General features: G+C 51.0%; 1 protein-coding gene across 1 annotated transcript; it reads right to left on the reverse strand.

Annotated features, from left to right (window-relative positions):
* Positions 1 to 78: 78 nt before the first annotated feature.
* LOC309890267 (adenylate cyclase type 10-like) lies at positions 79 to 5,065 on the reverse strand (the record flags this gene model as incomplete). Its single annotated transcript, XM_082783948.1, has 7 exons — positions 4,877 to 5,065; positions 2,689 to 2,727; positions 2,179 to 2,322; positions 1,863 to 2,068; positions 1,307 to 1,400; positions 903 to 991; positions 79 to 336 (listed from the first exon to the last, which is right to left on the reverse strand). Exons 1-7 carry the CDS (start codon positions 4,893 to 4,895, stop codon positions 79 to 81), a joined length of 849 nt encoding a protein of 282 aa, XP_082640074.1. The 5' UTR covers positions 4,896 to 5,065.
* Positions 5,066 to 14,627: the final 9,562 nt, after the last annotated feature.

The following is a 14,627-nucleotide window of genomic DNA, read 5'->3' on the forward strand; positions in this document are numbered from 1 at the left end:
CGCCAGGGAGACCAGTAGAGCTGCAGGTCAACACAAAGCCACAGAGGACTGATCCCACCAGCAAGGCAGAGCTGCTCCTCAGTCCCTCTCCACTAAACAGACACAGGCCACCCTCTGGGGGTGGGATTGCTCCCCCACGCTCACCTTATCAAACAGAAGGCTTTTGTTGATTTCACCCTTGTGAGGACTGATGATTGTTGAAATCATCCTGTTGGCATCACGGAGGCCCCTCTGAAGATCCAGTAACCTGGCCTCTGCAGAAAACTGCAGCTGGATAAAGAGGCTGGTGACTGGCCGTAGCTCAGACCACAGGTGCAGCGGCATATCCACGTCCAGCTGGAAGTGAAGAGCACGACAGCTTTGCCAGCCTGTTCTCCCGGCGGTTCCTCTGGGCCCGTGCCACGTACCGAGGGAGAGCAGGCATGTTGGCAATACCAGGTACTACTGGAGGAAGGGTAAGTCCCCTGCTCGGTGCCAATCGCAGGCCAGCCTGCGGCAGGCAGGTCACAGCAGAGTCATAGCACAAACGAGAGGGGAATGTTCCAGCAACACTGCATCTTGTGGCAAGTACGGATGCGAGGGGCGACCCTCTGGCACATCCCAGGGACTTGAGCAGACTCGCCCCCTTGTCCTCGCCTCGTGCCCACAGCACGTCCAGAGCAAGAGTCATGGAAAAGACAGAGGCAAGTCCACCTCCTGCCACCCGTGCCTCTTTGAGGAGCAGCACAAAATGGGCAGTTGCCTGGCACGTGCAGCACCAGTAAGCCTGGCATCAGGTCCCCTGGGTTCCCGCCCCAGGGTGCTTTTTCTTCCATTTGTCTGTTTTCACGAGAGCTCCACCCATGCAATGCACACCTTCTTCTGCCCTCCCAAAATGCAGCCTCCAGCAGCAGCGGCCTTACCTTCCTGAGAGGAGCTGCTGGTATGTACTTCTGCATCTCTGCTGCCACTTTAGGACCATTGGACACGAGAAAAGCTGGCCTTAGGTGCCCTAAGGGAAGCAAACGCAGGCCTTCACTGGCAGGACGGGACTACAAGGGGGTTGAAAGACGGGGCTGGCACTGGGCAAAGCAGAGCAAAGATTCTTTGGCGTTTCCTCCTGCTCCCCTCTGCAGCTGCTTGGCCAGAGCCATCCCCTGGAAGGAGGGGATGGCAGCGACAGCCTCAGCTGAAGCACAGGAGGGACAAAGGCACGAATGCTGACTGAAAGGTGGAAGAGGGCAGGGGGAGTTCCTCCCTGGAACTCTGAAGCAGGCAGGCCCCATTTTTCCAGCCAGTCTCAGAACACGGTGAAGCAGGGACTCACCTATCCTTTCCAAACGCTGCATCTTCACGTGTTGCTCAAACTGGCCTGCAGCATCTTGGCGTTCTGATCCAGACATGTGCTCCATCCTCTGAACCTGCAGACACGCAGAACAAAAGTACTGCCACTGGCCTCCCCAAGGAGCCCCGGGAGACACAGCCCGCCCCTCCACTCTCACTTTCCAGAGAAGGGCAGAACCTCTTGGTGCAGCAAGCCCACCTCTCTGGATTTTCAGCTGGGACGGAAGTGCCTCTTCAGAAGGACCAGAGCCACGCAGGCATCACCCAAGCATGCCCCAGCTCTCCAGGACAGCTGCGCGACCCACGGGGGACATTGCTGGTGGGGCCCACACCCTTCCTGTGCTTCCCTTGGCCAGTCACACCAAGCAAGCACTACCCAGAGCTACCCCTGAGGTGGAAGGGCAACTGCTTCAGCTCTCTACCAACCCTTACAGCTACAACTCTCTCCACGTCCAGCGCCTCAGCCTTCTGGCATCTGCCTCCTTCCCTCTCAGGTGCAGGTCTTCAGAGAGGCTCTAGAGGCCAACCTGTCCACCTACCTTCAGAACCCGTTTGCCACCAAGAAGCCTGGTCTGGATCTTTTCCTGCTCACACAGCTTCCAGCAGGTGGGCGAGACAATCACTTCACTTTTAACCGCAAGGTTTTGGGCGTTCATAACTTCCTCCAGGGCCTGGCTGCAGATGAAGTACTGCTGATGGTACCTGTCTCCAGCAGCCAGTACGGTCATTTGCCCTGCGGAGATCCCTGGGGAGAGAGCAAGAAGCAGCATTGACACCGGGGAGCAGAAGCAGTCAGCAGCACTGGAGAGTGCCAGGGCTGTGCACGTGGCACAGCTGACCCTGCAGCGCCCATACCTATCTTCAGGTGGAGCTTCTGACCCACGTGTGTGTCACGACTGCCATGCTTCTTCTGGATTTGTTGGCAACACTGCAGCACCAGGCTGATGGTCTGAGGCAGCTGAGCTTCTGATGCTCTCCACAGCACCAGCACAGCATCCCCTGGGGAAAGTGAGGGGAAGGGGAAGGCTCTCCTGAGGGACAGCAGCAAGTGGCCAGCCGGCGTGCAGAGGAGGACGGGCTTGTGGGAGGGCATCCTCCTGAAGGACAGCACCCTGGCCACAGGGACCCCTCCCCTCTGCCAGACCAGCCACAGCACCAGCCAGGGCAGCAGGGCAAGAGGGTGGGTGGCGGGGGGACCCTCTGCCCAGCACTCCTCCGCAGCTGCAGCAGCCCAGGGACACCACCGGAGGGATTGCTGCGTGGCCAGAGAGCTGCTCCATCAGGCCAGAGCACAGAGCAAGCGGCTCCCGCGGGAAACACTGCACAGCAGCAGGACATGGAAGCAGCCTCCTCCTAAGGACATACCTCCAAACTTCAGGATGTCTCCTCCGAAATCCAGCACAACTGTGGAGAAAGAAGGGAAGGCAGAGTTATGGGGCGCCTTCTTCCGGAATCCGTGGGGCAAGCCACCTGTAGCCACAGCCCTGGCCCCTGTACAGCGAGTTGGGAGGCCACACAAGCACAGTACGGTGCAAGCTGGAAGGCACCTCTGGAGAGTATCTGCTCCAGTCCCGCACCCCGTCTCCACTCAAGCCGAGCCACTCAGAGCCACCTGCCCGGGGCCACGTCCAGACGCCTGGTGAAGATCTCTGAGCGGGGACACTTGCAAATGCTGCCAAAGTGGTGGCCACCACATGCTCACGGTCAGAGACGTCCCCCAGGATAAGGGGCTCAGGAGGGCCACACACAGATGTCAGTGCGAGCCTCCCTAGGTCACTGGCACGCTGGCACTCACTGGATGCCCCCAGCCTGCCTGCGGTCCTAATGGCACCAAAGCCGTGTTCCATCGTGGAACTGCAACGGTCTCTCTGCAAGCACAGAGACAGATGCTGAGAAAGCAGGTGTCCCCTTGCTCATACGATCAGAGAATGATCTAGGCTGGAAAAGGCCTTCGAGATCATCAAGTCTGACCATCCACCTAGCCTACTGAGTCCCCATCACTAAACCATCTACCTTAGTGCCACGTCCACACATCTCTTAAATAGCTGCAGGGACTGGGACTCCATCGCTTAACTGGGCAGGCTGCTCCAGTGCTCAACCACAACCTCCTTGAAGAAATTCTTCCCAGTACCCAACCCAAGCACAGCCTGCCCCAAATCGAGAGCCTTTCCTCATGGCCTCTCTCTTGTCACCTGAGAAAAGAGACCGACTGCCTCTGCGCTGCAGCCTCCTTGCAGGGAGGTGGGAAGCGCAATGAGGTCTCCCCTCAGCCTCCTCTTCTCCAGACTAAACAACCACAATGCCCTCAGCTGCTCCTCGTAACTCTTGTTTTCTAAACCCTTCAGCAGCTTTGATGATCTTCTCTGTACACACGCAAGCAACTCAGACATCCTTCTCGTGGTCAGGGGCCCCGAACTGAATGCAATATTCGAGGTGTGGGCTCACCACTGCCGTGTCCAAGAGCTATCACTTCCCTAGCCCTGCTGGCCACACTAGTTCTCATGCAGGCCAGAATGCCATCGGCCTTTCTAGAGACCTGGGCACGCTGCTTGCACATGTTCAGCTGGCCGCCAAGCAGCAACCCCACATCCTTTTCTACTGGGCACATTTCCAGCCACTCTTCCCCCAGGCCTATGTGGCTGCATTAGGTTGCTGTGTGCCAAGCGCAGGACCCACCACTTAGCCTGGTTCAGTGGCATGTGACTGGACTTGGCCCAGCCTACCTCAGCAAAGCCTTCCCACCCTCAAGCCAGTCAACCGTCCCGCCTAACTTGGAATTGTCTGCAAACTTACTGATGGAGGGTGCATTCAATCCCCTCCTCCCTCCTGGTCACTGATGAAAATGTTAAACAAAAAAGGCCCTGGTAGAGTGCCCTGGAGAAGGCCACTGGTGTCCAGACACCAACTGGATTGAACCTGGATTGAACTCCGCTTGCTAGGACTCCTTAAGCCCAGCCGTCCAGCCACTTCTTTACCCAGCAAACAGTATGTCTGCCCAAGCCCTGAGCAGCCAGTCTCTCTGGGAGAATACTGTGGGCAGCAGTGTCAAACGCTTTATAAAAAGCCAGGCAGACAATGACCAGAGCCTCTCCCTCCTCTACCAAGTGGGTCACCTTGTCGTAGGAGATCAGGGTAGTCAGGAGGCACCTAGCCTTCAAAATCCCGCGCCAGCTGCTTCTGATCCCTCCATTGGAGGCATGTGCCATGTCACAGCACTCAGGATCACCTGCTCCGTAACCTGCCCTGATACTGACATCAGGCTGACGGGCCTGTAATTCCCTGCAAAGTCCTTCCAGCCCTTCCTGTTGCCTGGAGGCACGTCTGCCAGCCTGCAGTCCACTGGGGCCTCCCTCATCACAGTGGGCAGCAGAAGAGACCTGCTGCGCTCCTCTCTTGCCACGGGAGCCCCACGGCTCCCACTGTCCCCCCAGGCCACAGTGAGCTCCACAGCCCTTCCAAGGAGGCAGGAGCAGCTGGTGCAGCAAGGCTGCCTCTGCCCTCCGCAAGCAACCTCAGGGCCCCATATACAACAGCCTGGCAGCATGGCTCTTACCCTCCAAAACGTCGCTCATGTAGTCATTGAGTGTTTGTGCCAGCTCGTCAGCACCTCTGTCTGTGCCGCTCTGCTGGACACACTTCTCTGACAAAGAAGTGAAACCTGCAGGAAGAACAGGCAGAAATCAGGACATGTCTACGTGGGCCACAGGGCCTGGCAGCCAGTCCCATGCTGCCAAGCCTAAGCGCCTGTCAGTCGCTGCATCGCAAGAGAAGCCAATCCGTGCTCTCTTTAGCCATCACAGCAGGAGTCCTCAAGAGCGACAAGATAGCTGTGCCATCTACGGGCCAGGGCCCCCGAGGGCCTGGTGTGTCCCAATGGCTCGTTTCCGGGGAGGCTCTACCGTGCCCAACCCACCTGAAAAATCCGCTAAGAACAGCACTCCCACGATAAGCCTGGGGATCTGGCTGTCCCAGGTGAAGTCCTCAGAAAGAAGATCGGGGAGGAGCACGCTCCCGTTCTCCATCTCAGAGTACGGGTACTTCCCCTCCCAGGCAGATGCTATGGTCAGTGCCCTGTGGTACCGGGGTACCTCAGCAGAAGACAACCATGCCCAGCTGGGAGGGAGGAGATGAAGACCCCTCAGCACCGGACGATGCAGTGAGCCTGGGGCCTTCTTGAAGGACAGTTTGGTCTCTGCCACCATGGGTCATCACAATCACCTGGTTGGTAGGTGATGACCTGGTTCATAGGTCATCGCTTAGTGGCTGCCCTCCAGCAACACGGTGGGCTAACAGTGCCATCCTCCATAGATCAATGCCTGCTGAGCAGCAGCCGCTGTGACCCCGTACAAATGTATAGAGCTACTTCTTCCAATGAGGTTATTAAAAAAAAAAGAAAAAAGTACAAATAGGATTAAGACTGGAAGAGGGTAAAGAACATTCATATATTCATGACAACATTCACCACCAGAACCTTCCAGAATGGTTGCTCAGTTCTTCTGTTCTGGGGGGGTGGTTAGGGGCTGGTGGCAGGGAATGCAGGCTGCTGGTCAGTTAAGTCAGCGGACCACTGACACAACCAGAATGAAGAATGCTAACACATAAATAAAATTCAGAAATTATTCTATTCTGGCTAGAAAAGTTGTTTCATGTTGCTCCATCCATCCAAGAGGAAAGGTTGAAAACAACAGTGGCAACGTGAAGTTTAAGAGAAGAAGAGATAAGGAGTGAAGGATGGAGGATGAGGATGGTAACATAAGCAGCAAACGGTGGTTAGTAATTAACCTCTTAGAAGATCACTAGAAAAGAGATATTTAAGTAGGAGATTTGTTTTGTTTTGAAAACACTGGCTTGTGCTTTTAAGGGTCACCGATTACCTGAACTGTTTGCAAGGTCACTGCTTGAAAACTGGAAAACTTGTTCAATAAAATTAACAATTCTGTATTTTGAAAATGGTATGGTTTAAATATTAAACTTCATAAATGTTCTCATTTGTGTATTACATTTATGAATCCAGTAGTTCTTAACTGAAAACAACCAAATGTTTTCAGTAAGGTTTAATAGCAAATAAATGCATTTCAACTTTCCAAACTCGTTTTTCAGCAATTTTAGCCTACTGTAATTCCAATTACTTGATTCAAATCATGCTTCAGTCTGGTGTAACAACAAAATCAAGTTTAACTTTCATTATTCCATTATTGCCTAACATTTTCCCAGAGTAAACGTAATTTAGATGGATATAAAAGACACCGCATGTAACCAGCACAAAAACAGTCACTTCATTTTAAATGTGCATAAAAAAAAAAAAAAAAAAAAAAAACAACAAACCACACAGAAACCCAAACACATGAATGGTTAACTTTTTGTTCCCTTTTTCTCAGACAAAACCTTTGTCTTACTTCGGAGAGCAATGTCTTGATATCTGAAGGAGCTCCCTCCTTGAAGTCATCCATTCCTAGAGTCAAAACGATCAGTAATTCATCTACTCACAAGCATCTTTTCTGCTCTGCTTCCACAAATTATGTCTCATCTCAGAGCAGAGCCATGCTACTCTACCATGTTATTATACCTTCAGCTGGGATTTACATGGCTGGGATTGGTGTGCTTTTAGACCAGCAAAGATCATTCGATACATTTGTTTGACCTCCTGCGTGCTACAAACCACAGAGTTTCACCTCAACATTCCCACATCAACCCTGCAGCTCCCAGTTCAGCTATTTTATGGTTTATGATTATATATATTGTAACTATATATAGTTACAATTCCAAGGACAGCTTGCAACATAATTATTCAATTCAAATTACAAATAGGTTCTCGGGCCCCCATACTACCTCATTCAGGTTCCAGGTAGCTGGTCCATAATGCTGTATGATTCTTTCAGGAGGCCATTCATTCTCTCCCCATTCTTGGGCACTACGCCCAGCTAAGGAAGCATCAATAGATCGTTTTACTCTATTCAGATAAAAACAAACAAACAAAAAACTCTTTTCAGCTGGAATTAGCTCAAACCTTTCTTTACATAGAAAGAAAAATCTAGGAGCGTAACAGAATGACACCAGGCAGAATGACAACTCCCAGAGGGAAGCCCTACAGTGACAGCGAGTCAGAACAGATGATCTGTGGCCACCCCAGGGACAGACTCAAATGCCATGACCTGCGACTGAAAGTGACCGCCAGAACTGGGATGATGGACGCATAGAATGCTTGCCTTTAAGACAAGAGACCGGAAGGATGGGCAGTGCAAACCCCTTAAGAATAACGCTTCAGAAATGAATTCCCCAGCCTGAGCTCCTGGTGAAGCCCAGATGACTTCCACAACAGTGACGATGGAAACAGACACAATCTGAAACCAAATATGCACAAGACCCAAAACGCATCTGCTCTTTAAGCTGTGACTGCAAGACAAGAAGTGCTTGGATCAGCCCTGTGATCACAGAATCACAGAATTGATGACGAAACAAGCATTTAGGACCTTTAGTGTGGCTACCAAGTTGCCCATCTAATCTGTCCAGTGGAAGAAGGCGATGAGGATATCAAAACCTGAGGAGCGCGTAACACATAATGATCATATCAGGAAACATTCGATACAAAATAAAAGTTACACGCACGGAAGAAGTGATCCCTTTAAGCTCCTACTGCAAGACAAGAGGTGCTCAGCTCCCAGTTGAACATCAGCGTTATTCCGATGAGGTCAAGTGTTCAATACCCTCAGGATGGCTTCCCCAGGGCCTGCCGAGCACCAAGAGCAACAGCACAGCACAGACAACAAGCTGGGACTGCCCTGCCTGGCACGTGTTCACGCTGTACGTGACAGAACTCCCCACACATCATCTCTGCCTGACCTGATCAATCCTGAAAGGCCCCATCCGCTGCAATGACTTACAAGCACAGACCCTTGCCCTATGGGTCCATTCACAACCCCAACTCAAACATAGCACTTGCCCCCCCAGCTTAGCTTGGGAATGCTGGGAGGCAGGTTCCATCCTCATCAAGGAACACAAAGGCTAGCCAGGACACTGCTTCAAGCCTAAGGCTCCTCTTCACCTGCAGAAATAAAGTGCCATCAGGCACCAGCACGCCAGCCAAACTTCTTCCAGGGAAGCACCCTCCTCAGAAACAAAACAGTAGTCAACTGACCTGCTCTGCTACTGAAATCAGATAGACACCCCCTAGACAACTCCCTGCCTCCCCCTGCCAACACACAAGATTTGCCCCTGAACTTAATTCTCAGGGCTCAGAATCCATCCTCAGTGTGGACCACAGAGACCAGCTAGGATGTTCCCAGTACCTTCTTCATCCCTGGAAAAGAGGAGTCACCCAGAGGTGGACCAATAGACTACCAAACCAAAAACAATGCCTGTTTTCCAACTTTTCTCCACTCACCTTCCCAACCCACACCCAGCGCTTCCATTCACTGTGCCAAGCCAAGCCCACGGGGCTTAGATCAAGGAGAAAGAACAGACAAACGTGACAATCCATAAAACGGTCTATACCCACTCCTCTTCTTTCATCCCCTACCGCAAGAGCCAAGAAGCCCCAGACCCGTGTTCCCCAGCCCAGTATCACCGCTTCGCCCACCTAACACCCCAAAGAGATGCATCTCCAGCATTTCAGGAACTAGAACTGCTGACGTCTGGCGCGCCTCAGAAACGTGGCAGGAGACGTACTCTGCTGTCGCAAGGTAGTTTGCCCAACAGGCAAAGCAGACTAACACAGTCCACTGACCAACTCAGGGCCCACACTGCTGTCCACTCACCCTCGTGCTTCGTTCAAGTTTCCGTGCCCATGCCCTGGGCTACAAGAAACAAAGAGAGAAGGTCATGCCCACGATGGACACGCAAACAGTACAGCTTCTTGCAGAGGACTCAAACACAGAGACCAGAGCCAGAAAAAAAAAAACACACCCTCGAGTCCACAAATGCCAAAAAGCCATGAATGCACAGCAGTCCCAGCAGGGGTAATTACAGACTTATCCTTTACAGATGAAAAAGGTGACCCTGCTCAGTCTCTTCGTACTACTGCGCTTATGCAGTCGAGCCCCTTGCAATGCGTGCTGAAGCTCTTTGTGAATCCTCTGGACAGTGACACAAATGGCTTGATATATCTAAAGATTGAAATGTAACGCCAAAAAAAGGAACCGTACCCCATGATTTCCCAAAAACAAGTTAGCCAGCAACCCCTCCTAAGCATCCCTCTTCTAAGTGAATTCCAAGCTCTTAAAATCTAGAAGGATGCAAGGTCTAAAGACTCAACAGCCAGCAAAACCACAGGCAAAAGCTGCAGAAATATAACAAACTGTCCCTAACCCTGAACAAGATTACACCTTACATGCCTACTGCTGCTGGTTTCAGATACATGCTTACACAGGGAGCTTCGACAATACCTTTCTCCTAAACCCTGCTCCCTCACTTTGCCACCAAGGTTGTAACTTTGATAGTATTTGACATACAGGCAAAGACTCACAGTAAGCCCCGTAATCCTGCAAAAATCCTGAGGGACCCAGAACCACTAAGCAAACACACAAACTAACATTATTGTCCTATCCATGAACATGCCATAACAATGACTCACCTGAGAAAGAACTGCATGCAATAAAGGCACCTACTACAGTGCAAGTCACGAGTATCACTCTATACTTGTTCTATTCTGCTAAGATCACAGATCTTTGGTCTGACTTTCTGCGGCCCTTGTTACATTGTCACAGCAACACACAGGCAGGAAAACATTGCTACATACAGTAACAAAAGACTGAGTCATAAGAAGAACCTAGGATAAAAAATGAAACCGCACACTATCTTAGTTCAGCACTACATTCTATATGCATGCTTTCAGCCTGAAATCATCAATAAGAGACGATAACCTCTAAGACTGAAAACAAGACAAATTCTACTTAGTTCTCTGAATGCAAGGCTGATGCAGCAAGTCATCAGCTGGAAGGAACCCAAGCAGAGGATTCAAGATGTTCCATTCCAACATTGAAACTTACCTTTCCAAAGCCGCTTGTCAAGCAGAGCATAGTTTCCCATTTGTTGAACAGGCAGGCCTAGCCAAATTTCAACCCTAAACTTCCACGGAATCTCTACTGCTCCCAGCGTACATATTACTTCCGTACTCACCTGCAGGTCTTACCTGTGAAAACAAAGTTCCAACTTTCTTCCCTTCTACAATATCTGTGATGACATGACCCGAGATTTTCGGGTGGACTCCATTTGCAATCACTACAGAGGTGCCTCCTCGCAGGGCCCACAAAGCTGCTGTCACCTACAGTGAAGGAGAGAGCCAGTTCCCAAAAATGCACTTGTTAGTTGAATCCCCATCCTCAACAAGAATTCTTATGTTGGAAGAAGCCCTTAAGACCATCAAGTCCAAGCATCAACCTAATGCTACCACTAAATCATATCCCTAAGTGCTATGTCCACACGTCTCTTGAATACTTCTAAGGATGGGGACTCTACCACTTCCCCGGGCAGCCTGTTCTAATGCCTAACCACCCCTTCCATGAAGAAATGCTTATTTAGTACCCAGATATCTAGTGCTGCTCAATAGAGTTGTTCCTCCCTAGGGGTAGGGCTTGGCATTTCCCTCTCCTGAACTTCAAAAGGTTCCTGCCTGCCCCTATCTGCAGCCTGTCAAGGTTCCTCTGAATGCACCGCCCCCACCCCGCACAAGGGCCATTTCCACAGAAGCCACCAACCACCCGCCGCCTCGCCCCCTCCCTATCCAGCCCACCGTGGCGCGCCACCGACCACCAACCTCGTTGCGCCACCCCTCCTCGGCGTCCCGGCCTGCCCCGACAGCTTCTGCCCATGGCGCCGGCAAGCCCTGCATGCTGCTTCTGCCCTGGCTTCCTCCAAGCCAATCACACAGTGCTTCCGCCCTGATTGAAGACAGGCCCTGACATCACTTCCGCCCCAGGTTCCCAGCCAAGCACAGCGTGTCCCCACAGACACAGCAGAGCAAACACACAAACTAACATTGACATCCTACCCGTAAACATGCCGTAACAGTGACTCACCTGAGAAAGAACTGCATGCAATAAAGGCACCTAGTACTACATTAGTTTATTCTAACAGATCCTACTAGCTGTCACCTCAAAAAGACGTGCGTACCGCTCTCTACTTGGAAACGCATCAGTCCGTCCGTAGACTCTGACCCACCTAAAGAGCCCTGCAACTGACTGAAGGAAAAACAAAGCACTTACCCCAAAGAGCAGCCCAGGCAGAAGGAGCTCTCTGATGGCATACCTGGGGCTCATATACCGTTTGGCCGCGCCCAGCACCCAAGCCCAATCACCTGGGAAAGGGAAGGGGCAAAGCACAAGAAAGTAGAAAGAGAGCAGAAGGAGAAGCAGCAGCTGGCGTGTTTTTGTTCGTTTGTTTGTTTTTAATCTGATTTAGCTCAACAGCAAGCAGAGTGCAGACAAGAGAATCGGGCTGTTTCTAGAAGCAACGTTCCGCATGCTTAGGCTGCAGCTTTTAATCTTGAAAGGACAATATGACCAAGCAAGTAACTGGATTTTTTTCAACTGAAATTAGCTCAAACCTTTCTTTACATAGAAAGAAAAATCCAGGAGCATTAAAAAAAAAAAGAAAAAAGAAAAAAAAAAAAAAGCACAACATGCCAAAGAAAAACAATTCAATGTAATAATATCACTTTATCACTTGCAGGAAAAATCACATACTTGAGTAGGCTATCTGAGAGCCAAAAGGCCATTCTGACGGGTCAAAACACGCTACAGGACACTGGGTCCTGGCCCTCCGCTGCACTGACTTGAAACCCATCCCTAACACAGCATGAAAACTTGAAACCCAACCCAAACACAGACACAGCATTTCAGCCTCAACACAGTTTTGGGAACTGCTGGAAAGCAGGCTTCATCCTCAATGAGGTGTGCTCAGGCTACACAGCATGGGGCTTCAGGCACCTCTTCCCCTACGGAAGAAGACCGCCATCAGGAACCGCCACGCAAGACAACCTTTTTCCTCTACAACACCTTTCTCAGGAACAATGCAGCATTCCAGAGACCTGCTTTGCTCCTGTTCTAAGGGCTATCACCTTGCCTGTGGCACCTGATAAACAGAGGAGAAAGCAACCACAGCAGCAAAACCCACAGCAGCCTTTGGACAGTTACTCTCATCCCCTCCTTAACCTCAGCCTCTTACCTGCCCCACGTGGCAGATGCTTCCACCTGTTCTCTTAAGCCACTTAAAGCACCTCTAAAAGGCAAACTGGAATTTTACTCTATTGGATGTAGGAAAATAACTGCAGTGACAACCGCACCCCAAAAACAACTGCTACCTCTGTTCATCACTCACCAGAGTCACTCCAGAGGCAGCTCAGGTCATGACGTCCTGGACTGCACACTGAGTTTCAGCCTGAACAAAGGAAAACACAGCCAGAAGATAAACTTTCAGCTGCCAGCGTTAGCACTCATCCCTCATCAACACAAGCGACTCCATCTTTAATTGTATCCTTTCAAAACAGCAGTCCACTTGCCTCTGTACCTGGAAATTAAGTCCAAGCTCAGAAGGAGTAGACAGCATCACCCATGCCACCTGGGAACACAAAAGGACAAAATGACCACTGTGCTTGCAAACAACCACCTGCCACACTGCTCCTCTATCCCAAACAGCCTCACCTCAGACCCTGAGGGAAACACCTGAGTGTCTTCCGTTCGCTTTGGATAAGGGATGACCAGGCTGAAAACACTCTCACCTTCCCTCACTGCTCCGTGACATGGGGATTTCCCTTCCCTGTCCAAGACTGCACGAAGCACCTGCAGAGACAAGAGAGAAGCACACCCTGAGGCACCTCACAGCCAGAGTGTACCTGCTGCAATACTCTCTCTTCCCAGCTCCGTTACTCCAGCTGCTCACCAGCTTTAACTGAGATTCTTGGCTCACAGCGCCAAAGCAAACTCTGCCCAGGCCACACAACACACACTACACAAGCTACGTTATTTAAGACACACGAGCTGGAACGTTCCTGCCCAAGAATCAGTCGCATCACACAGGAAGGATGCCGCATGCTCCTAGAAACCAAACCTACCAGTCCTGAACAGCTTCCCTGCCAGACAGCTCCCCACCTCCTCCTGCCAACCACGCTCAGCACACGCACTATTTGCCTCTCAAAAACAACAACAACAAACAAACAAACAAACAAAAACCCACAAAAAGTAAGAACATACACACACAAAAGCGACTGAGCTCCACAGATGCCAAAAAGCCACGCACACACAGCAGCCCGGCAGGGGTAATCACAGACCCTTTACAGATGAAAAAAGGTAACTCTGATACGACCCTGCTCAGTCTCTTAGTAATACTGTGCCTACGTGGACAAGCCTCTTGGAGCATGTAATCAAGCTGTTTTTAGTTCTCTGGAGAGTTACACAAGTGATTAAAATATAACTCAAAACCAGAAGTGTATCCCACCATCCCTAAAACCAGTGATCCAGCAACCTCTGCTAAATATCCCTCTATTAAGTGAATTCCAAGCACTTAAAATCTAGAAATCCATAGACTCCAAGCTGCCTAAAGAAGCACCTGTAGAAACAAGAGAAAAAGCACACCCTGAGGCACCTCACAGCCACAGCATACCTGCTGCAACACCTCTCTCTTCCCAGCTCCTTTACCTCAGCTGCTCATTAGCTCTATCTGAAATGTGTGCCCAGGCAGCGCTGCACAAAATTGTGCCATCAGACTTAAAAAAAAAAAAAAAAGGCCCACAGCACAACAGCTGCTGCTCCTTCTGCTCTCCTTCTACTTTCTTGTGCTTTGCCCCTTCCCTTTCCCAGGTGATTGGGCTTGGGTGCTGGGCGCGGCCAAACGGTATATGAGCCCCAGGTATGCCATCAGAGAGCTCCTTCTGCCTGGGCTGCTCTTTGGGGTAAGTGCTTTGTTTTTCCTTCAGTCAGTTGCAGGGCTCTTTAGGTGGGTCAGAGTCTACGGACGGACTGATGCGTTTCCAAGTAGAGAGCGGTACGCACGTCTTTTTGAGGTGACAGCTAGTAGGATCTGTTAGAATAAACTAATGTAGTACTAGGTGCCTTTATTGCATGCAGTTCTTTCTCAGGTGAGTCACTGTTACGGCATGTTTACGGGTAGGATGTCAATGTTAGTTTGTGTGTTTGCTCTGCTGTGTCTGTGGGGACACGCCGTGCTTGGCTGGGAACCTGGGGCGGAAGTGATGTCAGGGCCTGTCTTCAATCAGGGCGGAAGCACTGTGTGATTGGCTTGGAGGAAGCCAGGGCAGAAGCAGCATGCAGGGCTTGCCGGCGCCATGGGCAGAAGCTGTCGGGGCAGGCCGG

The sequence above is a fragment of the Aythya marila genome (genome assembly GCF_965140915.1).
Source record: "Aythya marila genome assembly, chromosome: Z".
Classification (NCBI taxonomy): Eukaryota; Metazoa; Chordata; class Aves; order Anseriformes; family Anatidae; genus Aythya; species Aythya marila.